The sequence below is a fragment of the Onychomys torridus genome, chromosome 1, assembly GCF_903995425.1.
Source record: "Onychomys torridus chromosome 1, mOncTor1.1, whole genome shotgun sequence".
In the NCBI taxonomy this organism is placed as follows: Eukaryota; Metazoa; Chordata; class Mammalia; order Rodentia; family Cricetidae; genus Onychomys; species Onychomys torridus.
The window spans coordinates 104,726,319-104,750,216 of record NC_050443.1 but is presented as its reverse complement, the minus strand read 5'-3'; the positions used below and the strand labels follow the sequence as shown (position 1 = coordinate 104,750,216).

The window sequence follows — 23,898 nt, the reverse complement described above, 5'->3', positions numbered from 1 at the left end:
AAGGTTGGTACCAGCCTGGGTTACACAGTGAGAAACACTGAGCCAGTGAGATGGCTCACCCGATAAAATGGTTTTGCCATGAAAGCCTCGGAACCTTATTTGATCCTCAGAACCAATGTGAGATAGAAGAAGAGAAGAAGTAACCCCGTAGTGTTGTCCCCGATGCCACCATGGCATGAGTGTCCACAGTAATAATGAATAAAAGTACATTTTTTTAAAAGAACCTACTGGGTGGTGGTGCACGCCTTTAATCCCAGCGCTCGGAAGGCAGAGGCAGGAGGATCTCTGTGAGTTTGAGGCCAACCTGGTCTCCAGGGTGAGTTCCAGGATAGGCTCCAAAAGCTACACAGAGAAACCCTGTCTCAAACAAAACAAAACAAAACAAAACAACAACAACAACAAAAGAACCTAAAGAAAATATCTAGAGGGGGAGGGGAGGGGAAGAGTAAGCACAACTGTCTGTAACTCAGCGCCAGAGGATCTGGCACCCTCACACAGACATATAGGCAAAGCACCAATGCACATAAAATAAAAATAAAAATAAATAAATTATAGCAAGCGCAAGGCCCTGGGTTCGATCCTCAGCTCCGAAAAAAAAAAAAATTTTAAAAAGAAAGATTTCTTGGGAGGCAGAGGCAGGTGGATCTCTGTGAGTTCGAGGCCAGCTTGGTCTATAGAATGAGTTCCAGGACATCCAGAACTGTTACACAGAGAAACCCTACCTCAAAACAAACAAACAAAAAGATTCGTGTGTGTGTGTGTGTGTGTGTGTGTGTGTGTGTGTGTGCCTGCCACTGTACAAGTCTTTATGCACCACATAAATATGTGCATGCTGGAGCCCATAGATGCTAGAACAGGCCACCAGATCCCTGTAAACTGCAGTTACAAGGGGTTGTGAGCCTCCATGTTGGTGTTGGGAACAGAACCCCCACCATTTTCTTCTTTGAGACAAAGTCGCAACTGTCTGTGATTGGCCTTGAACTTGCTATTTAGTAAATTCCAGATCTCTCTCATGTGTGCCAACAGGGCTACCTTAACAGCTGGAGTTTGAGCCTCAGGGTGTGACTCCAGAGTACAATCTTGTAACCTCCAAAAAGAAAGCTTTAACACTGTTGAAAATGGAATGACCGGGCTGGAGAGATGGCTCAGTGGTTAGAGCACTGGTTGCTCTTCCAGAGACCTGGTTCCCAGCATCTACACGGTGGCAGCTTACAACTGTCTGTAACTGCAGTTCCAAAGGATCCCATCCCCTCTTCTGGCCTCCATAGGCTCTGGGTACCAGGCAGTATTATACATGTGGGCAAAATACCCATGCCATAAAAATTATAATAAACATATTTTTAAAATGGAATGCCAGGCCGGGCAGTGGTGGCACACGCCTTTGATCCCAGGACTTGAGAGGCAGAGGCAGGCAGATTTCTGAGTTAAAGGCCAGCCTGGTCTACAGAGAGATTTCCAGAACAGCCAAGACTACACAGAAAATCCCTGTTCCAAAAACAAAACAAAACAAACAAAAAAATGTAAGTGACAAGACTGGACTGCCCTGGCCACAGTCCATCGCTACACTTTCTAATCTGGAAGCTAAAGAAAAGAAAAGAGCTGGCAGTGGTGGTGCACACCTTTAATCCCAGCGTTTGGGAGGCAGAAGCAGGCAGACCTCCAAGTTCGAGGCCAGCCTGGTCTATAGAGTGAGTTTCAGGATAGCTAGGGCTACACAAAGAAACCCTTTCTCGGGCTGGAGAGATGGCTCAGAGGTTAAGAGCACCGACTACTCTTCCAGAGGTCCTGAGTTCAATTCCCAGCTACCACATGGTGGCTTACAACCATCTGTAATGAGATCTGGTGCCCTCTTCTGGTGTGCAGACATACATACAAACAGAACACTGTATACATAATAAATAAATAGATCTTTAAAACACACACACACACACACACACACACACACACACACACATACACACACAAGAGCTAAGGGACTGAATCTGGCAGTGAAAGGTGCTGCTCAGGTCCTCGAAGAAAGAGGGTCACTCTAAGATGAATTTTAGGCTCTCTGGGGGCAGCAGGGAGGGACGGTTTCTGTGCAGGGAACTGCAAACAGGCGTGCAAAGGTGTATGTATTGATTATTACACAAGTTACTTTCGGGTAAAACAAGGTCCTCATGCCGAAGCCCCTGAGCTGACCTGCATGTTTTGTGAAGGAAGACACCACACTCCTGCAACCTTAGTCCTCACTGTGTCCTGCTGGCAGTGCCGGATAACGCAAGACCTCCAGGTGTACCGGGGCATCGTCCAGTGACCAAAGTCTGTAAAACTCCTTCAGAAAAGCAGCTCTACAGATAACAGAAAACAATCATTTTTCTACAGTGATTTCCTTAAGGTCAAAGTACTTCTAGGAAACAGCTCTTCATTCTGATGTTTACCCTAGATACGGTGTAAACAACTATTTCATTCTAATGTTTACCCTAGATACAATGATTCTACTAATTTTTCCTCTACAAAGGGGGAACTTCTTCCTGGCTACAGCAGAAGTGTGGAGAGGGGCCAGTGTGGTGGCTCACACCTGTAACCCCAGCATTTGGCAGGCTGAGTGAACAAGATCATTGTGGATTCAAAACCGTCCCGTCCCTTCCCCCCCCCTCCCACCCCCCTCCCGGGGGGGGGGGGGGCTGCATAGCAAGACCCTGTCTCAAAACAAGACAAAAGGAGAGGACTGGGGACATGCACAGTGGGTGAAAGCGCTTGCTGCTGAAGCTACTGCCTGCTTTCCAGATCCCACACCGGGCGAAAGAAGAGCATCGACCCCACAGAGTAGTCCTCTGCCTTCCACACTGTGGCACAGGCACCTGTACTCACGCACACAAATCATACACTTACATCGTAACAATAACGTTTTGTTTTGTTTTCTTAAAGGGGCCTAAACAACAAAAGTGTAGAAAGTGGACTGGGAGAAAAATATCATATTTGAACAGGCATGTCTGTCTTGGAGTGTGTGTCTTTGTGTGTGTGTGTGTGTGTGTGTGTGTGTGTGTGTGTGTGTGTGTGTGTTATTGCTGAACTGGCATGCCACCTAAAATAAACTCAAGATGGGGTACCCTCCACCTACTGCTGCAGTCCATGGGTTCTAGAAGTCTCTGGCCATGCCTGTGAAGGAAGAGAGCGGCCACCAGCCTGGGACTGCAAGCCTGTGAAGAGGCTGTGTGGACTGTGCTCGGGAGACTTCTCTGACTGTCCTTCCCTCCCTCAGCCTGGCTCACCACGGAAGTCCCCCACCCCTGCACAGCTGGCTCTCCCACCCTTGCAGACCTGTCAGCAGGTTCCTCTGGGGCTGGGGTGTACCATTTCCTGTTGCTTTGAGCTCCCTTGTCCAAAGGCTCCCAGGCTCATTCTCAGACCCCGGGCGGATGGCAGATGGGAGAGTATGCAGGTGTGATATCCCTGAGGTTGTAAATAAGTAGCCACTGAGCAGCTTGTGGTGTCTGTTTCCCACCCAACACTCTGGCCCGGTGCCAGGGCATTCATTATTTAGTTCTTTTGTTCGTGTCTGTCCCGAGTTCAGACGGTTCCAAGCTGGTCTGGTCCTCCCATTTCTCCTCACCCCAGAAAAAGGCTGAGCTGCACAAGAGGTGAGATGGAGACAGGCAACTGCAGATCCACTAGTTTGTTCTTCTGTGGTTTGTCTGTGTGATCTTGGCTAAGTTTCAGAACCTTTCTGGGCCTCTGTCATATTGCCTGGGTCTGAATCCCGGTTTTGCCACTCCCTTGCCTGGAATACCTGTGTGACTTAATTCCCCTGAGCCTTAGAATGCTTATGTACAAATGCGGACACTCGCAGGAATCTACAGAGGGCTTCTGGGAATGATTCAAAACGGTAGACATAAAGGGCAGTTCCTATCCGGGATCCCACTGGGGTAGGCATTGATGACTGTCTGATTATTTGTTGTCTATGGGACTTGGGATTAAAGCCAAGAGTCTTGTGCATGTCTTGAAAATATTCTACCATTGAGCCACCCTGCTCCCAGCCTGTGAGACAGGGTTTTATATGTAGCCCAGACTATTCTCAAACTAAGGATCCTCCTATCTTACCTCCCGTGTTCCGGGACCACAGGTATGAGAGCCAGTGGACTTGGCTCAGGGCAGGTTGCAAATGCAGCTTCTTCATCCCCATGATAAGGTCCTAGACAAAGGGCTTTCATCTTCTTTTTTGTGTTTGTTTGTTTTGAAACAGGGTTTCTCTGTGTAGCCCTGAATGTCCTGGAACTCATTCTATAGACCAGGCTGGTCTTGAACTCAGAGGTTCACCTGCCTCTGCCTCCTGAGTGCTCTCTCTCTCTCTCTCTCTCTCTCTCTCTCTCTCTCTCTCTGTAGCGTGTGTGTGTGTGTGTGTGTGTGTGTGTGTGTGTGTGTGTGTGTGTGATGTACCCATGCTATAGCATGTGTGTGTGTAAATCAGAGGAGTCCATTCCTTCCTCCCACCTTTACATGGATTTTGGGGGTTGAATTCAGTTCATCAGGTATGTGTATACCTGCTGAGCCACCTTGCCAGCCCAGGAGCCTTTTCCTGATATCTAGAAGGCAATGTTGTCTGATAGTCAATGGAGGGTTGGAATTATTAGATCAAAATGATCCTTCTCAGGGTCATATCTGAGCCTCCAAAGCTTCTTTCACCTGCTGGTCCCTCTGGATCTCTCAGCCAGCCCATGATGAGGGGAGCATGGGACCCTTTTCTCACTGTCCTGGGTCAGTCCAACCCTACCCTATCTGACACCCCCAGCTCTGAACTTCAGGTAGAATGCACACGGCAGCTATTGGCTATGGTAAAGTCAGTGTCTCCCTGCCTCCTACCGATGGTATAGTGTGGGTAGAAGTGAGGCCTTGGCAAAGTGAGGCTTATAGATCATCCCTCTTATTGGCTTGTCTGGTACACTGTCTGCCCTCCTACACTCTGGAGGAGCCAATGGTAGGAACAGAGTTCCGTCAGCAGTGAGTCTGGCCACTGCAGAGCATGGGTGAGCCTGGGGCCTGTGCCAAGGCTCACATCTGTCTCTTGGAAGGGGCTGAAGATGGAGGTGGGGGTGGAGCTTGTATCATTAGAGACCTTTTCTACAGTGGAGATGGACACTGGCCTCATCCTGGTCCTTGAGACTCAGAAAAAAAAAAAAAAAGAGAATCTGAAGGAGGCAATCTGATACTGCTTCAGATCAACAATGCTGACATCAGGGACCAGCTGAGCACTCATTCTCTGTGCTCAAAGTCATCATGTCTGAGAAGGTTAGTGGTGCCGTAGGGAATGGCCGGGCCCCTGGCAATGTGATTGAAGGCTCAAAGGGGATTCAGGACCCAGAGGCTCTTGTGTGACAAAACTTTTTTCCTGGGGACACACACACACACACATACACACACACACACTCACTCACACACACACTCACACACATACCCACACACACTCACACATACATACCCATACACACACCACACCCACCACACACACACACTCACACACACACACATACCCACACACACACCACACCCACCACACACACACACTCACACACACACACATACCCACACACACACCACACACACCACACACACACACACACACACACACACACACATACCCCCCCCACACCACACACACACACCACATACACACACACACACACACACACACACACCATACACACACACACACACACACACACACACACACACACACACACACACGATCTAGTCACCTCAGATAGGCAGCCTAGGAAAGACCAAAGTATGGAAACCACCAAGGTCCAACTTGGTGAACAGTGAGTTTTGTTGGGGTTGTTACAGGAATATGGGTGAGGGGCCATATACAGAAGCAGAAACAACTCAAAGACAGCTGCATCCCCAAAGCGCACCCCAAGTTAGGTGACAGTTCACAAAAACTAAGAACCAGGAGCACACTGCATGGCCTGCAGGCAGCTCAAAAGGTTGGAGAGTCCTTCCCAGTGACTCAGTTGGCCTAAGTCTAAAGAATCTTTACAGCTTGTCTTTCTAAGAGGGACTCTCAGCATTTATTGCTTACTCTGGCAGGTAGAGGCCTGGTGACTCTGGTCAGACTCAGGGATTTCCTGAAGCTGTTTTGAGTTGTTTACCTTCCTGCCTAATAAGGAGTTTCCTGCAGGGTGGAATCCTTCAGTCTTGGAGGAAACTGTGCACAATAGGCACACAGACTTGGACAATTTCTTTTCTTTTCTTTCTTTCTTTCTTTTTTTTATTTCTTTTTTCTTTATTTCTTGTTTTTTGTTTTTTAGAGACAGAGTTTCTCTGTGTAACAGCCTTAGCTTAGCTGTCCTGGAACTTACCTTGTAGACCAGGTTGACCTGAGCTCACAGAGATCTGCCTGCCTCTGCCTCCTGAGCCCTGGGATCAAAGTCGAGCGCCACCACCTGACAATTTCTGTAGCTTTCTTGTGGTGTAAAAAAAGCCCATGGGAGGCAGGCATAGTGGTACACACCTTTAATCCCAGCACTCACGAGGCAGAGGCAGGCCGATCTCTATGAGTTCAAGGCCAGCCTGGTCTACATATCCAGGGCAGCCAGAGGTACATAGTGAGAGTCTGGGGAAATAAAATAAATGAAATAAAAAGGAAATCCAGGGGGAGCAGCTGTTGTAAATCCATCAGGGGAGGGAAGAGAAGCAGGTGTGTGGTGGCACTGTATCCCAGGCCTCCACAGGAGTTGTGTCTCTGTGTGTGCACATGCATGTGCACATTTTTGCACCCAGAAGGTTAGGAGTGACTCAGGGAAGCCGAGCACATTGGAAGCCAAGGCAGCAGGTGCCAGAAAACACTTCATTGTCAAGTAGAGTGGAGTTTGGATCTGAGTGGTTTGTAGAGTTAGTGAATATTGTTTTCTGGGTGGTCCCAAGGCCAAGTGCTAGAGCTTGGGCTGTGGAAACGAACCAGGAGAAGCAGCCCAGCACTAGCTGTCTGGCCCAGGGGCCAGGCAGACATGGAGACATCCAGTACCCTGGGATGAGGCTGAAGAGGGCAGAGCCCAGTGCATCAACGACTGCCCGAAGTGTGCAGCAAGACCCTGAAAGGGCAAAGCCAATCACCGGCTGAGAGATGAGGAAGGAGTTCAAGAGAAAGAAAGAGGAGGATGTTCTAGAGGGAACAGCATCTCAAAAGTCTCAGAGCTGAGACTCTGGCATGGCTCAGCATCCCTTCAGTACATCTTACATGGGGCACTGAAAGAATTGACCAGGCAGAAAACCGTATCTATTTATATATGTATGCCCTGTCCTCCAGTAGAATGTCAGCAGGAGGGAAGTAGATTTGCTTTATTCTTGGACTGTGGAGAGAAGCCAGAGGATGCTGAGTAGATGGCATGGAGTCTGCTAATGCTGTGTTTCATCCTGCAGTCAGTGGGTTTTGGTGGTTCAGCACAGAATAGGAACAGGACCAGGTGTGAGCATGACACTCAGGAGGCTGAGGACTGCTGTGAGGTCCAGACCAAACTACACTACATAGTGTGAGTTTCAGGCCAGCCTGGGTTACAGAATGAGACCTTGTCTTAGTAAACGAAACGAAGGAAGAAAAAAAATGCAAAAATCTGGGCAGGGGGAAAGAAAGACCAAAGCTGGTGAAGTGAAACAGGCTGAAAAACATTTGATACTTCCAGAAAATTAACTAGGAGCCCGGCAGGGAAGAAAGGGTAGGCCTTGGGGATGAGGAACCTGGGGATTAGTATCTCCCCTCACTTACAATCTTGAGACTCGGTTACCATTTAGTCATAGCATCTGTCCTTTTCATGGGACCAGGGGAGTCAATCCTTCTTTTGCCCCTCTCCAGAAAATAAAGTTTAGAAACAGTATGAAAGAGGCAGGCAATTCCCCCTTTGCAGAAGAGGGAGCGGACCCAGCCTGCCTCCTCCGGCATCCAGCATCCAGCATCTAGCGAACACCCTTCCTGGGCCGGCGGTGGCGAGAATTCGCTATTTCCCTCTAGATCCGGAGGGAAAGCCAGGATGGTGGCGATTACCTAGGGTAAGTGGTCAAAAAAGGCAGAGCCGGTTCAGTGAGGCGGGAAGAGAGAGTTTGGGTCTCTGCGGCCGCCGTAGAGGCACCACTGTGGTCCCCATGGCAACGGCAGAAGCAGCGCCAAGCTCCTGGGCGGTGCTGGCGCCTTGGCGGTTCGGACCCAAGGCGGCGCGGGATCTGTAAACTGCCCTGAGGGTGTAGGTGCTGTGGCCGCGTGGCCTGGGGGAGCCGGGACCTGGGCACTGCGGAGGGCGTGGCCAGGCCGGAGGGGAAGGTGCTGGACCCCGAGACCCCCGCCTGTCCAGCCGTCGTCCGTGGGCCTCAGGTTTCCCACGCTGGAAGAGAGAGGAGATTGGGTACCCCAGCCTAAGGGTACTCGATCTTTGAGCCCAGACTCTTCCCTGTTCTGCAGCTCCTGGACGGACTTGTGTTGCCCTTCCCCATGGACGTGAGTCCAGTGCTATGTGCTGGGGAGGGGACCTTCTTCTATCCAATAAAAACTCTCCTGGACAAGAGCTGTGAGGCAGCGCCCGGGGTTCACTTCCCGTGAGGTGGCACGTTTTGGGGATTCCTAGCAAGACAGTGTACTAACAAGTAGACAGCTCGCAATACAGGCGGCGGCCTAGGGGCCAGGAAGAGCACGGAGCCTGGGGAACTGCTCAGCCCTCATTGTGATTGCAGGGTATGGGGTGGGGGAGGAGAATTAGGGCTAGGGTGGGGGAGCTTTGTCCCTGAAATAAGCAGTTGTAGGGAGCCGTGGGTGGAGATACTAGGGCAGCTGATGTGGAAAGAAACAGTCGGAAGAGGGACCAGTGATGAGGGCTGAGGGATGGGAAATTGGTCTTACCGGAGTTGGATACAAAAATCTGTGCAGGGAAGTATTCTACAAAGAAGGGCAGTATTTCGCAGATCATTCTAAATTGACAGCCGGTACTTGGTCATAAAGTGAGGATGGCAGAGGGACAAGAGTCAGGGTGGTACCCTATTGACCTCTCACCGAGCTCTGTGCCCCTCCTGGCGTCCTGTCCAGCTCTTGCCCCACCTCTCTTTCCCCTTCCTCTGTGTTTGTCCAGGCCTCCCCTAGCCCATGGAATCCAGCCTCGGCTTCCATCAGCAGCCCTTCCCTGCTGCTCCCCATCCCTGCCATCGTCTTCATCGCTGTGGGCGTGTATTTGTTGCTGCTGGGCCTGGTCCTGCTGGCTAGGCACTGCCTGCTGGTGAGGAGCCTGGAGGGGAAGAAAGGGTAGGCCTCGGGACCAGGAACCTGGGGATTAGTGTGTCCCCTCACTTGCAAGCTTTTGTCTTGGGACACCTCTACCATTCAGTCAGAGCATCTGTCCTTTCCATGGGGCCAGGGGAATCTTGCTCCTTGACTCCAGTTAATCCTTCCCTTACCCCTCTCCGAAAAGTAAAGAGAGAGTTGTCCGTCCCTCCCTGCTGTCTGGCCCAGATCCTGAATCTTGTCATCTCCTAGGCTCAGGGCTGCTGCACAGACTGCAGCTTCCCGTGCAAGAAACAGACTGCCTCAGAGACCCAAGACTGCTGCCGGAGCTGCGCAGAAGCCTGTGACTTCCCTCTGCCCAGTCCAGCCCACTGCCTGGATGCCTGCTGCCCTCATCCCAGCCAAGTGAGTTCCGTTCCTCACCCACACAGCCCCTTCTCATCTGAGTATGGTCCGGGCCTGCATTGTCTTTGTTCAGCACATTTATTACTGAGCACTAACCCGAGGCCAGGTACTGAGTCATAGGCAGACAGCTAAAAGCATCTTAGCAACATATCAGATTGTTTCTGGTGGTGATGAAGGGCACTTGAAAGGAAAGAAAATAGGGTAGCTGCTGGAGAAAGATGGTTTGTGTGACATGCCCAGCATATAATCAGGACTTCTGAACAAGATAGCTCAAAGAAAACAGGGCTGTAACTAAAGTGCCTGCCTAGCGTGGACCAGGACCTAGCTTTGATCTCAACAAACCCCTTCTGTGCACTGGGTGAGCATTGTATTCCAGAGAATAGCACTCCTGTATTCATTGTACTGTTTCCACGAGCAGCTCTGAGAGCTGAGGATTGATTTAAATTTAACATTACTTAACTTTTAACTTCTGTTTGCAGCAGGGGCTTACAGACGAGGCTGGCCTTCAACTCCTGGCCCGTTTGCTTCTGTCTCCCCAGGGCTGAGGCTGTAGGTATGCGGTACAACTACCTGGTTTAATTGTAAAAAAGTTTTTCATTTTTATTCACTTCCTTTTGGTTAGTTTAAATTTTTGAGAGGATTCTATGGCCAATGGCCTTTGCAGGAAGGTTGCTTTGGACTGTGGCACTGACCCTGCCACTGTTTCCACGGGTCTAAGTTACCTTCCCCAAGCTCACTCTGGCTTTTCAGTTTGCCTCTAGGAGTCAGTGTATTGCCCTTGTTTCCACACATAAACACATCTCTTTCCCAAGTAGAATCCAGTCTCATCTCAGCCGTAACCACCTCAGTCTTAAGAAGAGCAGTGTGCTCTCTTTGGTTCCGGAGACTTCGCTTCTAGCCAACAAAAATGGCCTTGAACAAGCCTTTCAGACATGTTTGCCTTTTTGAGGTCCCGTTCCCAGCAGGACTCCATAGGTGCCAAGATGGTGGGAAGCTTAACTATTTCTTAAATTAAATCATATTAATTATTAAGCAAGCTGGATTTTTCCTGGCTTGGTAGTTTTTCTGTTTTGATTTTTTTGAGGCAGGGTCTCACTATGTAGACCTGGCTGGCCTGGAACTTGCTGTGTAAACTAGGCTGGCCTCAAACTCAGAGATCCTCCTGCTTCTGCCTCCCTAGTGCTGGGATTACAAGTGGGTTTTGTAATAAAAAAAAAAAAAAAACAACCCTACATTTTTATTACAAAAAATATTGTCTAAAACTACTTATGTAGAGAGGCAGCGTGGTAGAGCACTTGGCTAGAGTCATAAGAAACAAGGGGAGGAGGGGAGCAGAGATGGGAAGGGGCAGTCACTGTCTACATCAGCCCTGCCCAGTTGTCTTGTGTGTACGTCACCCACATACTTGGGTTACTCCCGTGCATTTTTGCCTCCCTGGCAAAGGTGGAGCACACACATAGTCCGCTTCACCAGGACCATTTCACCTGGACATCGCACCTTGGCCATGTGTCCATGCCTGAACATGGAGCTATATACATGCTGTTCTGCCCCTCTTGCTGAGGAGTAAGAGGGCTTTGGGATGGTTGTGGCTTCCCCAGTGTTACACAGAAAAGCCTTGGCTAGCAAATTGCTCAGTTTAAGTCGCAATAGGATCCTCGGGGGAGAAGCTGACCCACAGAAGACAATTTTTACATTTGTGGGTTTAAAAATGTTCAACATGATCAACCACTTTCTTGGACAGGGACTATTTTGGGTTCAGAGATTTAGACAACAGAATTCCTGTCCTTGGAGTGATGACCTTTCTTAGCAGAGGGGGTAACAGACTGAGCCGCAGCAAATTCATAACTTGGATTGATTGTACTTGGTACAAATCCCTGGCAGAGGTTTTGAGTTTCAAAATAAATTATGAGGGTTGGAGATTTAGTTGAGTTGGTGTAGAGTGTTTGCCTGGTATGTAGGAGGCACTGTGTTGATTCCCAGCACCGCATAAACTAGGTATGGATGCCTTCTTCTGATCCACAGGCAACAGGCATGCGTGTGGTGCACAAGCATACACATAGTCAAAACACTCATAAGCATGAAATAAAAATAAAATTTAAAAAAAAAAAAAAAATCAGAAGTTCAAGGTAAAGCTACATCAGTTCAAGGCCAGTATGGGCAAGCTACCCTATCTCAAAAAATAAGTATGAGGGCTGGAGAGATGGCCCAGTAGTTTAGATCACTGTCCACTCTTCTGAAGGACCTGGGTTTGAATCCCAGCACCTGCATTCAAAGTCAGAACTGTTTGTATTGCCAGGTCCAAGGAGTCTGAAGCCCTCTTCTGTTCTTCACGGTCATACAAGTGGTGCTCAGACACCCATGCAACCAAAACACCCACACATGTAAGATAAACGTAAAATAAAGAAAGTTAAATCTAGGTTGCAAGATAATTATGGTAAGTAGGGCCAGGCTTGGCATTGTATACCTTCAGTCCTAGCCTCAGGGAGCAGAGGCAAGTGCCAGTTCAAGGGCAGTCTGGTCTGCACAGCAAGTTCCAGGCCAGCTGTGGCTTCATAGAGCGGGAAAGCAGCTAACTTTCTTTCAAATAGACCACTTCTGGTTCCCCAGACAGACAGGGGTGGGCTCCCAGGTGGGATGGGGGAAAAAGAAACCTTAGGTTCTAAGAACGCCTATCTTAAGGAGTTACAGGATGATTCATGGTCCTGACACCCTGTCTTCTTCCCTGTCTGTCCACATGGAGTGACAGTCAGAGATCCAACTTTCAGCAACAATGATGAGCTGAGCTTGGCTGTGAGAACACTGAGTCTCCCACCTGTTGGTCCAAGGCTTCAGAACCTGTGGATCAGATCCTGTCCAGTTTCTGCTGGATCCAGGCAGATATGTAGAGTGACCAAAGCTAGGGCAAGTTTGACCTGTCCTTGATCTGTCTTTCCTCAAAGTCCCTCTGTTCTCCAGCTTCCTTATGGTAGCAATGTCAGCCAGAAGGTTACAGGGCTTGTCTGTTTGGCCAGTGTAGACACTGAAGTTCACAAAGGATTGAGTGACTCACTCACCTGGGGTCAGGCAGATGTGCCAGCCAGACCACAAACCCAAGGTTTCCTTCCTCTCTGTAGGAGAGACCTACTTACTGAACTGCTTTGTTAGGAGGATGGAGTTCCTCACATTTCTTCCCTACCTCATGTGTACAGTACACACAGAGTCACTGTGTGAGGCTTTGTGCTGACCCTAAGGGTTCAGCAAAAAACAAGCCGGACAATCTCCCTGCGCTTCCAGGATTCAAGTTGTGGTGAAGGGCAGAGATAAATGAGTAGCCAGTTCTAGGAGTAGAAGAAGCGGGTGGCATGCAGCCAGGTGATCAGAAACCAGTGGGAGCCTTGACTGGCAGCCTTCCAAGGCCTTTCCCCAGTAGGTCTGAGGTGGGGTTGCAGTTGATGCTTTTTAACAAGCTCTTGTAATTCTGATGCACATTAGAATTAAGAACTGCCACTAAAGCCGGGCATATAGCACACGCCTTTGATTCCAGCACTCGGGAAGCAGATCTCTGTGAGTTGGAGGCCAGCCTGGGCTACATAGTGAGTTCCAGGCCAGCCAGAGCTCCATAGTGAGACACCATCTCAAACAAACAAACTCCAGAGGGAAACCAGAACTGTGATGACAAGTGTGGCTCCATCCACTGAGCAGTCACTCAGGGTCTCATTTCTGTCCGCTGACACTGAAAAGTCAGTGCTTTGACTGTTTTCGAGATGAGGAAAGGGGCTCAGAACGTGGCTTAGCTGGGCAGAATCCACACCTAGGTCTTGTTACTCCAGTACTTGAGCACTGACGAGCAGTAAAATTGTCTAGCCCTCCCAAAGCCCAAAAGGTAAATCCCACCCAAGAACTCAGGAGTTAACAGGCTGCAGAGTCCTTGTTTATACTTAAACAGTAGAGTTCTTCCAGAAACCTTTGCTTGTGAGAGTCAAGAAATCCATTAGCCAGATATTAATGGCTGGACTAAACCCTTGCACCAAGAGATGCTTTTAATACCCTCTTTTCTGAGGTAAGGGCAGTGAAGTGTTCTGGCCAGTGGTTCTGTACACAGCACGATGGTGTGGTCCTCTAGAAACCCACAGACCTGACTTCATCCCTAGAGATGCCCAACCACTCTTCACACAAAGAAACCACTTCTCTCTCCCTTCCACCGTTATGCCTACAGCCTGTGCCCCCTGCTGGCAGTGACACCCAGTTTAGACCCCTTTCCCTGGAGCTGGCTGGTCTCCTCCCCTTGCTGGAGCCTCTACTGACAGCTGATCTCACTGGTCATCTGACACCGTACCCCGAAACCTCAGCTGTTGGAAAGGTCATTTCCCTATTCTCGGCTTGGCCCGGTTTCTGATCCAACTGTGGCTGTCACTAGCTTTGCTCGTGGCCTCAAGGAGCCTGTCTTCTGTCACACAGCCACCTGGGTGTGTCCACTCCAGCTCCTTGGCCTGCCTCCCATCCATGCCTGGGGCAGTTGCAGAACATCCCCGTCCCGGGCTAGAGGAGCTGTGGGTTGGAGTGTTGAATGTCCCTTCCTATCTCTCAGGACATTATGTCCATGAGACAGACATCTTTCCTGGAGTTGAGAGGCCCCCTTCTGCCTTTGCCTAAAGAGGGCAAAGTGATATGCTTGGCTTAATTTATACTTCAGCGTTTATCTGGGGCTCAGACACCTGCTGAGCGGGAGTCCTCTCGCCAAGTGGAGAACTTGACGCCAGCTGTTCTTGCCTTGGAAGCTGACATTCCTGGCCTTGGGAAGGAGGCACAGGGAAAACCCAGGCCTGGGGAACCAACTTTAGTTCAAGCCAGTCCCTCCCTGGTTGTAGCCCTTTGGGCAAGTCACAGTGAGTCTCCATTTCATTTTTGTAAAAAGCCTCCCTCCCCACTCAGGGGAGCTCAGTAGTAGAGTGCTTGCCTAGTGTTCATGAGGTCCTGAGTTCTCAGCACTGAGGGGAAAAAAACTTTTTTTTTTCTTTAGATTTATTTTTCTCTATGAGCACTTTGCCTAAGGAAAATGATACACCATGAGTGTGCCTAAGGAAGTCAGAAGAAGGTGTCAGATCCCCTGGAACTTGGGATCTGGAGTTACAATGGTTCCGGGCCACCATGCGGGTGCTGGGAACTGAACCCAGGTCCTCTGTAAGCAGAAAGGCCTCTTAACTGCCGCCGTCGCCTTAGCCTCTTTTCCTTTCTTTTTGTTGGTTGGTTTGTCGTTTAGGAACAAGGTCTCATGTAGCTCAGGTGGACTTGAACTTCTCCTGCCTTCCTGTCCCCCAACTGCTGGGATTACAGGCTCAAGTCACCATACCTGACTTACAAAATTGGAGGGTTTTTTTTTTTTTTTTTTTTGCTTGTTGTTTTTTGTATTGTTTCATTTCTTTGTGAGACAAGATCGCTCTATGTCAGTGGTTCTCAACCTGTAGGTTGTGACCCCTTTGGTGGTCCAACAGCTCTTTCACAGGGGTCGCCTAAGACCATTGGAAAACACAGATGTCTATATTACAATTCATAAAGTGGTAAAATTAGTTATGAAGTAGCAACAAAGATAATTTTGTGGTTGGGGACACAGCATGCGAAACTGTATTAAAGGATTACAGCATTAAGTCGGGCGGCAGTGGCAAATGCCTTTAATTCCAGCATTTAGGAGGCAGAGCCAGGTGGATCTCTGTGAGTTCGAGGCCAGCCTGGGCTACAGAGTGAGTTCCAGGAAAGGCGCAAAGCTACACAGAGAAACCCTGTCACACAAAACCAAAAAAAAAAAAAAAAAAGGATCACAGCATTAGGAAGGTTGAGAATCGCTGCTCTTATGTAGCCCTGGCTGTCCTAGAACTCAATATGTAGATCAGGCTGGTCTCAAACTCACAGAGATCTGCCTGCTTTAGCACCAGGAATCGGATGAGCTCCAGTGTAGCCAGGCCACACAGTGAAACCCTGTCTCAAAACAAAGAACAACAGAAACCCCAAGTTCTTGGGAGGTTGAAGCAAGGTTATTGTCATGATTTTTGAGGCCGGCCTTGGTGTCATGGTTCCAGATTAGCCTGAGCTATACACCAAGTACCTGTCTCATAAAGAAAAGGAAGGAAGGAAGGCATCTTGAAGTTTGGCTTGATGCCAGCAAAGCATTCGGAACAGAGGAGTTATCTTCACAAGGATTGAGACATGTTCTCTGAGTCTTGACTTCCTCTGGGCTGCACAGGACTCAGAGGGAGGAGAACTGTCTTTGAACCAGACTTAAAGCTAGTTCTTCACTGATTCACTCTGCTCACACCACAGAGCCCCTGAGCACTGGAGCCCACATCACTGCTGAATTCTCAACATGGAGAATGGCTTTGTTTCCAGAAATGGTGGGTGGAACCCTCTGTTCCACTGGGCAGAGGGACCTCCTAAGCCCCTCTGTTCCCTTCTCCAATTGGAGGAAAGCAGACCCAAGTCCTGATATTCACCTTTCTGTTCTCCCTCAGGGCTGGGCCCCTCGATGCCCCCGATGCTGCCCATTGTGCGACTGTGCCTGTGCCTGCCAGCTTCCGGACTGCCAGAGCCTCAACTGCCTCTGTTTCGAGATCAAGCTCAGATGAAGGATGGGGGTGGAGGGCTTGTTCTTTGGGGAGTGGCCAACCCCTAGAGCCCCCTCTATAATGGCCCTCAGGACATCACTACCAGGCCACTGGAACTACAGCTGGCTGGCCCAGCCTAACTACTTGAAAGCTTTGAGTGGAGGGTCTGGTTCGCTGCAGGACAGGATTCTGACAGCGCTTGGGCAGCTGAATTTCGACCCCTTTGGAGGGCTGCAAAGGAAAGGGGCTGGTGTTCTGGCAGTGCCCTGGTCATCACCCCCTCCCTCCCCTGGTAAACCATATACTTGAGGGTGAGGATGCAGGACATTGCTCACCTAGGCAACAGTATGGGAGGGCTCTGCCAACCTGGAATATCAAGATACAGGGATGGCCGGCCACACCCTGCCTGTAGACTCCGTGTTAGTTTAAGAGGTGAGTATCCTGCCTCTATTTGCTCTCCTTTAAAAAAAAAAAAGGCCCAGAGTCAAGGGAGGAGGGGGGCCAGAGGAGTCAGTGGGAAGCAACATCCAGAGACACCCCACCAATCTTCCCTTACTTCTTCCACTCTGCCTTATAGGTCCCAGACTCGAGATTGATTTCTCTTGAGCACTGTATTTTCAAAGAAGAGTTTCCTCTAAAGACCGGTGAGTGGGCAGGGGCACCTCCTCCTCTCCAGGCAAACCGAAGCTTGCTTTCTTCCCGACTTAGGGGCCCCAGGCTGGCATGAATGTCAGGAGCCTCAGGTTTCCCTAAATATAGGTCCCTGCCGCGGGATTCGTGCTGGGGAAAGGGCAGGGGTTACAGGGAAGGGACACTGGTGCGGGGGTGTGTAGGGGAGGGGTGGAGGATAAGCGCTGCCTTATAACCCAGCCCTGGGCCGCTGGGCTCACTCAGCTGACCAGGCTCTGCCGGCTTCTTTCACCGCGCCACAGGTGGGCCGCTAGCCGTGTCCCAGGGTAGGGAAGGAGGCTGCAGATTGGGGCCGGAGGGAAGTGGATGTTCTGATGTAAGTGGGTGGCAGAAAGCTCGGAGACGGGTCTTTCTTTCTCTCTCTCTCTCTCTCTCTCTCTTTCTTTCTTTCTCAATCTCTCTCTCTCTTTCTCCTTTCCTTTTTGGTTTTCGAGACAGGGTTTCTCTGTGTAGCTTTGAAGCCCAAACTGGCCTCGAACTCACAGAGATCTGCCTGTCTCTACCTCCCGAGTGCTGAGATTAAAGGCGTGCGCCACTGCCGCTCGGCGTCGGAGACGGATTTTTATTTTGGATAAGGAAATCAGGTTTGGGGAAGACGAGTCTGGCTTGAGCCAGCCCCTGCCGATCCTTTCCTCAAAGATGGTGTTTAGGTGTAGCCAATCTGCTAGTCCAGCCCGTACCAGGCTAGGCCACTCTTCTGCGATGTGGCTGGCGCGCTGCCCTGAGGAGGCTTTGCTAGCGTACCCTGCTAGCTGCGTCGCCCTCTCCCGATCCTCGTAGGTGCCCGGGCCGGGGAGGGATCGGCTGCGCCCCGTAGCCACGCGCTGAACCAGGCAGGAAGGCGCGGATCCTCTGGGTTCTTTTCAGTGACGTCAGGCTGCCACTGCGCAGGCCGGAAGCCTGGGGTCTAGGAGGGGAGGCCAGCCGTCATCTCACTGACACCCCCACCCCCTCGCCAGCCCACATTCCGGCTGAGTCACGACGCTCGCGCGCGCGCCAGGCGGGAGCTGGGGGAGGGAGGACCCTGGTGGCCTGCGGGATGTGGCTCGAGTCACGTCCTAGCGGAGCGGAGGAGGGATCGGGTTCTGGCCGCTTGTCTCCTCCCCAGCGCCTCCTCCTATCGTAGCATCTTGGGGCTGTGCGGCGCGCAGTGCCCGCCTGCAATTGGACACTTAGTGTCCTAGCAAGGAAAAAACCTGCAGAGGGCGGAGCGGCGCCTTTAAATGTCCGAGGCCCCGCCTCTCGCCCCCCCCCCCCTTCCGCTGAATAGGCTGCGTTCTTTTGGAACGCACCGCAGAACGGGGTTCTGGTGACTGTGGCTGCGTTCGCTCCTCAGTCCTTTCGTTTACCCACCGCCGTCCCCGGCAGATCCACCCCTCCTGTGCCAGGTGAGCGCCATTTGACACGTGCGCGGGGAAGGGGCCTCGGGGTCAGGTCTTGGGTCGGTGGCGGGCAGGGTCGCAGCGCGGAGCCTCCATCTCCATGGCCCCTCACTTCTCCCTTCTCTACCCCCACCATCTCTCCCAGCCCGGGTTCTCCTGCTCTCTCCAGCCTGAGCTCTGGCAGTGAGCTGCGCCACTCCGCAGCTCCGTGCGCTGAGTCATGGCGGAGGAGGAAGCAAGATGAGATGGAAAACCAGACCCCCTCTTTATCTTTTTTTTTGCAAGACTCCCCGCTATGCAAACATTAGGGTCCCATTGCCTATTCAGGGATCCCAAGCAGCGGTGGGCGTGGGGGGAGCAGCTCATAAACTGCCTCAGCGTTCCTCGATGAGGTGGGGAGTTTGCTTCCTTTCCGGGGAGGCCCTGGGGAGGAGGGGAATCTCCTCAGCTGCCGCGCTCCGTGGCCCATTAACACTTCACCATCTTTCCGTATCTTGTGACCTTGATTCTGAGCCTGGAACTGCTGCCGCCGAACAGACGGGAGCCTTTTCAGGGAAGGGGTAGGGCACGTGCCTCTTACATACACCTTTTCCTCTTTGAACAATATAGAAGCAAAGCTTCCTTCCACCTGGGCTCCATAGCCCGTTCTCCGTGTATCTGATTGCTATGTTCGTTTCCTAATACCCTTTTCCTGCTACTCCCTCCCCCCCATCGAGGAGGGAGAAGCCTGACCTTGGGGTGTCCTTGAAGCCTGGGCCGGCCCTGGGTAGATTACCAGGGATGCCCCACCTCAGTCAGAAAATCTGGGTTCTATCTCCTCTCTAGCCTTTGGGTTGCTGTGTGGCTTCAAGCACAGACCATTTCTTTCTCTATTCTTTCAGATGAGGGTATTGGGCTCTCTGCCCTATTCATGATCCTTATATTCTAAAGTACTCCCGGTTCAATTTTGTTTCTAGGCAAGGTGACCCATGGCAACGCGCAGGCCAGATGGGTCCAGCTTCAACATGACCCGCCTGTCCCTGGCTCTGGCTTTTTCCTTTCCCCCGGTTGCCAGTGAGCAACCCCACTCTCAGCTGGGCAGCACCCAGCAACAGACAGAGTTAGGCAAGGTACAGGAAGAGGCAGGGCTAGTATAGGGAAGTTGGGTGTAGGGGCCAGGTCTGGGACAGGAAGTATCCCAGGACCCTCAGGGAGTGGGGCAGGGGAGGTGGGGGCTCCTACCCTGGCCTCCGGGGAAGGAGTCCTGTCTTGTCCAGGGAGACTCTAGGATGGCCCAGCTAACTAACCACTTGTCACTGACTGCTTCACTCAGGAACGCGCTGCCACTGGCACCATGCCCTACCCATACCCAGCACTGACCCCGGAGCAGAAGAAGGAGCTGGCTGACATCGCTCATAGAATTGTGGCTCCGGGCAAGGGCATCCTGGCTGCAGATGAGTCCACCGGTGCGGTACAGGCAGGAGAGAGGGGAGGAGGGGAGGGCCCAGGGTTGGAGGTGGCAGGCTGATCCCCTTATCCTCCTACATGACCGTCCCTTCAGGAAGCATTGCCAAGCGGCTGCAGTCCATTGGCACTGAGAACACCGAAGAGAACAGGCGCTTCTACCGCCAGCTGCTGCTGACTGCTGATGACCGTGTGAACCCCTGCATTGGGGGGGTGATCCTCTTCCACGAAACACTCTACCAGAAGGCCGATGATGGACGTCCCTTCCCCCAAGTGATCAAGTCCAAGGGCGGTGTTGTGGGCATTAAGGTAAGGGCCCTAGGGTGTGAGATTAGAGCTGGATCTTGGGGGATTAATAGGGCAGGGATTGAATGCTGGGTTAGCAGGTCCGGAGAGTCAGGGTTTGGGGGTGAAGCCTGATGCATGCTAAGCAAGTGCTCTATCGCCGAACTTAGAGCCCACTGTGAGTCTAAAGTGTTTTCCTTGTTTACAGTTGAGAAACTGAAGCCCAAAGCAGTAAAATGGTTTCCTAAGTGAGAGACAGCTCCAGCTTCTCTAATCTAATTAATAATCCTCCAATAATACGTGTATCTTTCTTTCCTCACGGGACTCAGAAAAATATCTGCAGGCCAGGAGAGGCTGCAGTGAGGGATAAAGTTGGGGCTGGGTGGAGGCCCGAGTGGTGGAGCTGAATCGCTGCCTTGTACTCTGGCAGGTAGATAAAGGCGTGGTGCCTCTGGCAGGAACCAATGGCGAGACTACCACCCAAGGTAAGTGATTTGCCTCCTTCCCTTCCTCACCTGCTCACCACAGTTCCCGAGTGAGTGGGATCACGCCTCTGCCCCTCTTCACTGTTTGTCTTCAGGGCTGGATGGGCTGTCTGAACGCTGTGCCCAATATAAGAAGGATGGAGCTGACTTTGCTAAATGGCGTTGTGTGCTAAAGATTGGGGAACATACTCCCTCAGCCCTTGCCATCATGGAAAATGCCAATGTTCTGGCCCGTTATGCCAGCATCTGCCAGCAGGTGGGACTGGACTACAGGGCCGTAATAATAGGCCATCTCCTACATCATTTGGTTCCAGTGTGGGCTAGCTTTCTGTCCATCTGCCAGGATATCTACCTCCCCCAGAGCAACTGGTCTCCAAACCCACCAGGCATCAGGCTCACCAGTGGAGGCCACTCTGCAAAGCAGTGGTGGGAATTGGGGTGTGTGGGCAAGTCTGAGAAGATTGTCCCCGGTAATCTGCTGGGGCCTTTGAAGCCTTGACTCACTGTCACCAAGATAAGATCTTGGCTAATGGTGGTGGAGAGCAGTAGGTGGGGCTCCTGGGTCCCCAGTCAGGAGTCCTCACACTACCCCGTCCCCACAGAATGGCATCGTGCCCATTGTGGAGCCGGAAATCCTCCCTGATGGGGACCATGACTTAAAGCGCTGTCAGTATGTGACTGAGAAGGTAGGTTCTACCTGGCCAGGGTGATGTGGTGGACTGGGTCCCACACGGGTAGTACTTGTCCTCCACCTTATCACCCTGCCATGTTCCAGGTACTGGCTGCTGTCTACAAGGCTCTGAGTGACCACCATGTCTATCTGGAAGGCACATTGCTGAAGCCCAACATGGTCACCCCAGGCCATGCCTGTACCCAGAAATTTTCCAATGAGGAGATTGCCATGGCAACTGTCACAGCGCTCCGTCGCACAGTGCCCCCTGCTGTCCCTGGTGAGGCCCACTCCCTCACCTTGGCTTGGTGAAGTGGATACGTGGTCACATTGGACTCCCTTCCGGGGTACTTTGGCGGCTCCTCCCTGCCCTGCCTCTCTAATGAAAGCCACCTCTTTCCTCTGCCCTTGTTCTCCAGGGGTCACTTTCCTGTCTGGAGGGCAGAGTGAGGAAGAGGCGTCCATCAACCTCAATGCTATCAACAAGTGCCCACTGCTGAAGCCATGGGCCTTGACTTTCTCTTATGGCCGAGCCCTGCAGGCCTCTGCTCTGAAGGCCTGGGGTGGGAAAAAGGAGAACCTGAAGGCTGCCCAGGAGGAGTACATCAAGCGAGCCCTGGTAAGGCAGCATGAAGGTGTGGGCAGGTGCCTGGGCAGGTGGGGTGCACTGAGGAGAGCTCTCTTCTGACTTCTCTTCCCTTTCAGGCCAACAGCCTCGCTTGTCAAGGAAAGTATACCCCAAGTGGTCAGTCTGGAGCCGCAGCCAGTGAATCTCTCTTCATCTCTAACCATGCCTACTAAGCAGAGGTGACCTAAGGCTGCCCCGTGGACACTCCAGCCCCCCGCCTACCCACTTGCTATTGAAGAGGGGGCTTCCAGCGCTTTCCATCATCACTCTTATGCTGCCCTCGTGACTGGTGTGTGGTGTTGTCTGTGAACGCTAATTCTGCCATCCCTTCCAGCCCACTGCCAATAAACAACTATTTAAGGGGGAGTCTGTTGTTCATGTCTTGTAGGGTATAGGGAAGTCTGAGGAGGTAACTAAGTTCAGAAGAGGAAAGAGCCTTATTTTGCGGTCCTCCTTCCTGGGCAGTTAAAAGGATGGAGTAAAGGCTTTGTTGGTTTGCATATATTTTGACTGGAGTTTTCAAAAAGACAGAGTATTGTGAAATGTTCTGACCACGTCTAATTGAAGGTAACATCTGCCTTTACCTCCTGAGTGCTGGGGTACAGTGCCTAGTTTAAGCCATGCTAGGATCCAGTCCAGGGCTTTATGAAGAGTAGGTAGGCAAGGACACTGAGCTACACCCCCAACCCTCTCATTGCTAACTTAGGCTTCGATATCTTGCCCAAGACGAAAGTTTCTTGGTGGGAACAAGGCATTTAATATTTCTACTACACTGTGCAGCTGTTTCCCATGGCAACACGAAGTGAATTATCAACAGCCTTTTAGGCTTCTTTGGAACATGGAACATTTTGAAGAATCAAGAATCCTCTCCTGCATAGGTCCACAACTGTAAAACAGGATTGAGAATGGAGCCTCTGAGCTGCTGGTGTTCCTTGATGCTAGAACACAGACCCTGCATCAAACCACGGGCCATTCTTTGAATCCCTGCCACCCAGTGTTGGGAGTAGGATTTTTTTATTTTTATTAAACAGTTTCTTTTTTTAAAAAAAAATTATTTATTATGTATACAGTGTTCTGTCTGCATGTATGCTTGTGGGCCAGAAGAGGGCACTAGATCTCATTATAGATGGTTGTGAGCCACCATGTGGTTGCTGGGAATTGAACTCAGGACCTCTGGAAGAGCAGCCAGTGCTCTTAACCTCTGAGCCATCTCTCCAGCCCAGATTTTTTTTTTTTTTTTTTTTAATGGTGTGTTCTTGTTTAGTCTTAACCATTGTTTCCTTTAATCTCCCACCTTCCTGGTCTGGATCCTTTATGCTCTGTTTCCCTTTCAAGGAATTTTTCACACTTCTGTTTTAGTGATGATCTACATAGGACAGTTTAGAAGTATCAAAACATGGCCTCTGCTGTCTCTTTCTATGTATTTCCTATAGCCAAAACCCAAGCCCAGGCTGGGGATATATAGGTCAGTAGTTGAGCACTTGCCTGGCATTCATAATGCCCTGATTCGATTACCAGCACTTTTTTATTTCAGAGCTGAGGATCGAACCCAGGGCCTTGTGCTTGCTAGGCAAGCGCTCTACCACTGAGCTAAATAACCCAACCCCAATCACCAGTGCTTTTAAGACAGGGTTTCTCTATAGCTTTGGAGCCTGTCCTGGAATTTGCTCTGTAGACCAGGCTGCCCGCCTTTGCCTCTTGAATGCTGAAATTATGGGTAGGCACCACCACTGCCTGGCTTTGTTGTTGCATACCACATTTAATTCTAGGAAACTTTGTTGTTTTGGGGTGTTTGTTTTTTGATACAAGGTTTCTGTGTAGCCTTGGCTGTCCTGGAACTTTAGACTAGTGTGGCCTCAAATTGAAGAGATCCACCTGCCTCTGCTGGGATCAAAGGCATTTGCCACCATTCCCTGACTTCTAAGAAACAATTTTTTTTTCTTTTTTTTTAAGATTTATTTATTACGTACACAGAAGATTACATTACAGATGGTTGTGAGCCACCATGTGGTTGCTGGGAATTGAATTCAGGACCTCTGGAAGAGCAGTCAGTGCTCTTAACCTCTGAGCCATCTCTCCAGCCCCCTCTTTTTTTTT

General features: G+C 50.8%; 3 protein-coding genes across 4 annotated transcripts in view; 2 read left to right on the top strand and 1 right to left on the bottom strand.

The window, feature by feature from the left end:
* The window catches only part of Doc2a (double C2 domain alpha), a 9,950-nt gene extending 1,490 nt beyond the window's left edge, over positions 1 to 8,460 (bottom strand). The window contains exons 1-4 of the mRNA XM_036177485.1: positions 8,393 to 8,460; positions 8,162 to 8,351; positions 7,895 to 8,017; positions 7,004 to 7,095 (exon numbers count right to left, since the gene is read on the bottom strand). Coding sequence (XP_036033378.1) covers positions 7,004 to 7,095; positions 7,895 to 8,017; positions 8,162 to 8,351; positions 8,393 to 8,460 — 473 coding nt within the window. The remainder of the gene's footprint in view (positions 1 to 7,003; positions 7,096 to 7,894; positions 8,018 to 8,161; positions 8,352 to 8,392) is intronic.
* LOC118594933 (keratin-associated protein 4-5) lies at positions 8,133 to 16,985 on the top strand. 2 transcript variants are annotated; one of them, XM_036205192.1, is made up of 5 exons: positions 8,133 to 8,464; positions 9,090 to 9,233; positions 9,491 to 9,643; positions 16,126 to 16,650; positions 16,796 to 16,985. In XM_036205192.1, the coding sequence occupies exons 1-4, from the start codon at positions 8,459 to 8,461 to the stop codon at positions 16,237 to 16,239; spliced, it is 417 nt and encodes a 138-aa protein (XP_036061085.1). In that variant the 5' UTR covers positions 8,133 to 8,458; the 3' UTR covers positions 16,240 to 16,650; positions 16,796 to 16,985. The 2 variants fall into 2 exon arrangements, with proteins under 2 accessions (XP_036061085.1, XP_036061089.1); XM_036205196.1 differs by lacking the exon at positions 9,090 to 9,233.
* Positions 16,986 to 18,091: 1,106 nt separating this feature from the next.
* On the top strand, positions 18,092 to 22,167 carry Aldoa (aldolase, fructose-bisphosphate A). Its single transcript, XM_036206356.1, has 9 exons — positions 18,092 to 18,296; positions 19,603 to 19,735; positions 19,831 to 20,042; positions 20,449 to 20,503; positions 20,599 to 20,759; positions 21,106 to 21,189; positions 21,279 to 21,453; positions 21,593 to 21,792; positions 21,879 to 22,167. Exons 2-9 carry the CDS (start codon positions 19,624 to 19,626, stop codon positions 21,972 to 21,974), a joined length of 1,095 nt encoding a protein of 364 aa, XP_036062249.1. The 5' UTR covers positions 18,092 to 18,296; positions 19,603 to 19,623; the 3' UTR covers positions 21,975 to 22,167.
* The last annotated feature ends 1,731 nt before the right edge of the window (positions 22,168 to 23,898 follow it).

Coding starts and splice junctions, on each gene's coding strand:
- LOC118594933 (XM_036205192.1), top strand. Junction 9,234..9,490: donor TGGCTAGGCACTGCCTGCTG/GTGAGGAGCCTG, acceptor GTCATCTCCTAG/GCTCAGGGCTGCTGCACAGA. Junction 9,644..16,125: donor GCTGCCCTCATCCCAGCCAA/GTGAGTTCCGTT, acceptor GTTCTCCCTCAG/GGCTGGGCCCCTCGATGCCC.
- Aldoa (XM_036206356.1), top strand. CDS start 19,624: ATGCCCTACCCATACCCAGCACTGACCCCGGAGCAGAAGAAGGAGCTG. Junction 20,043..20,448: donor GCGGTGTTGTGGGCATTAAG/GTAAGGGCCCTA, acceptor GTACTCTGGCAG/GTAGATAAAGGCGTGGTGCC. Junction 21,454..21,592: donor AGTGCCCCCTGCTGTCCCTG/GTGAGGCCCACT, acceptor CTTGTTCTCCAG/GGGTCACTTTCCTGTCTGGA.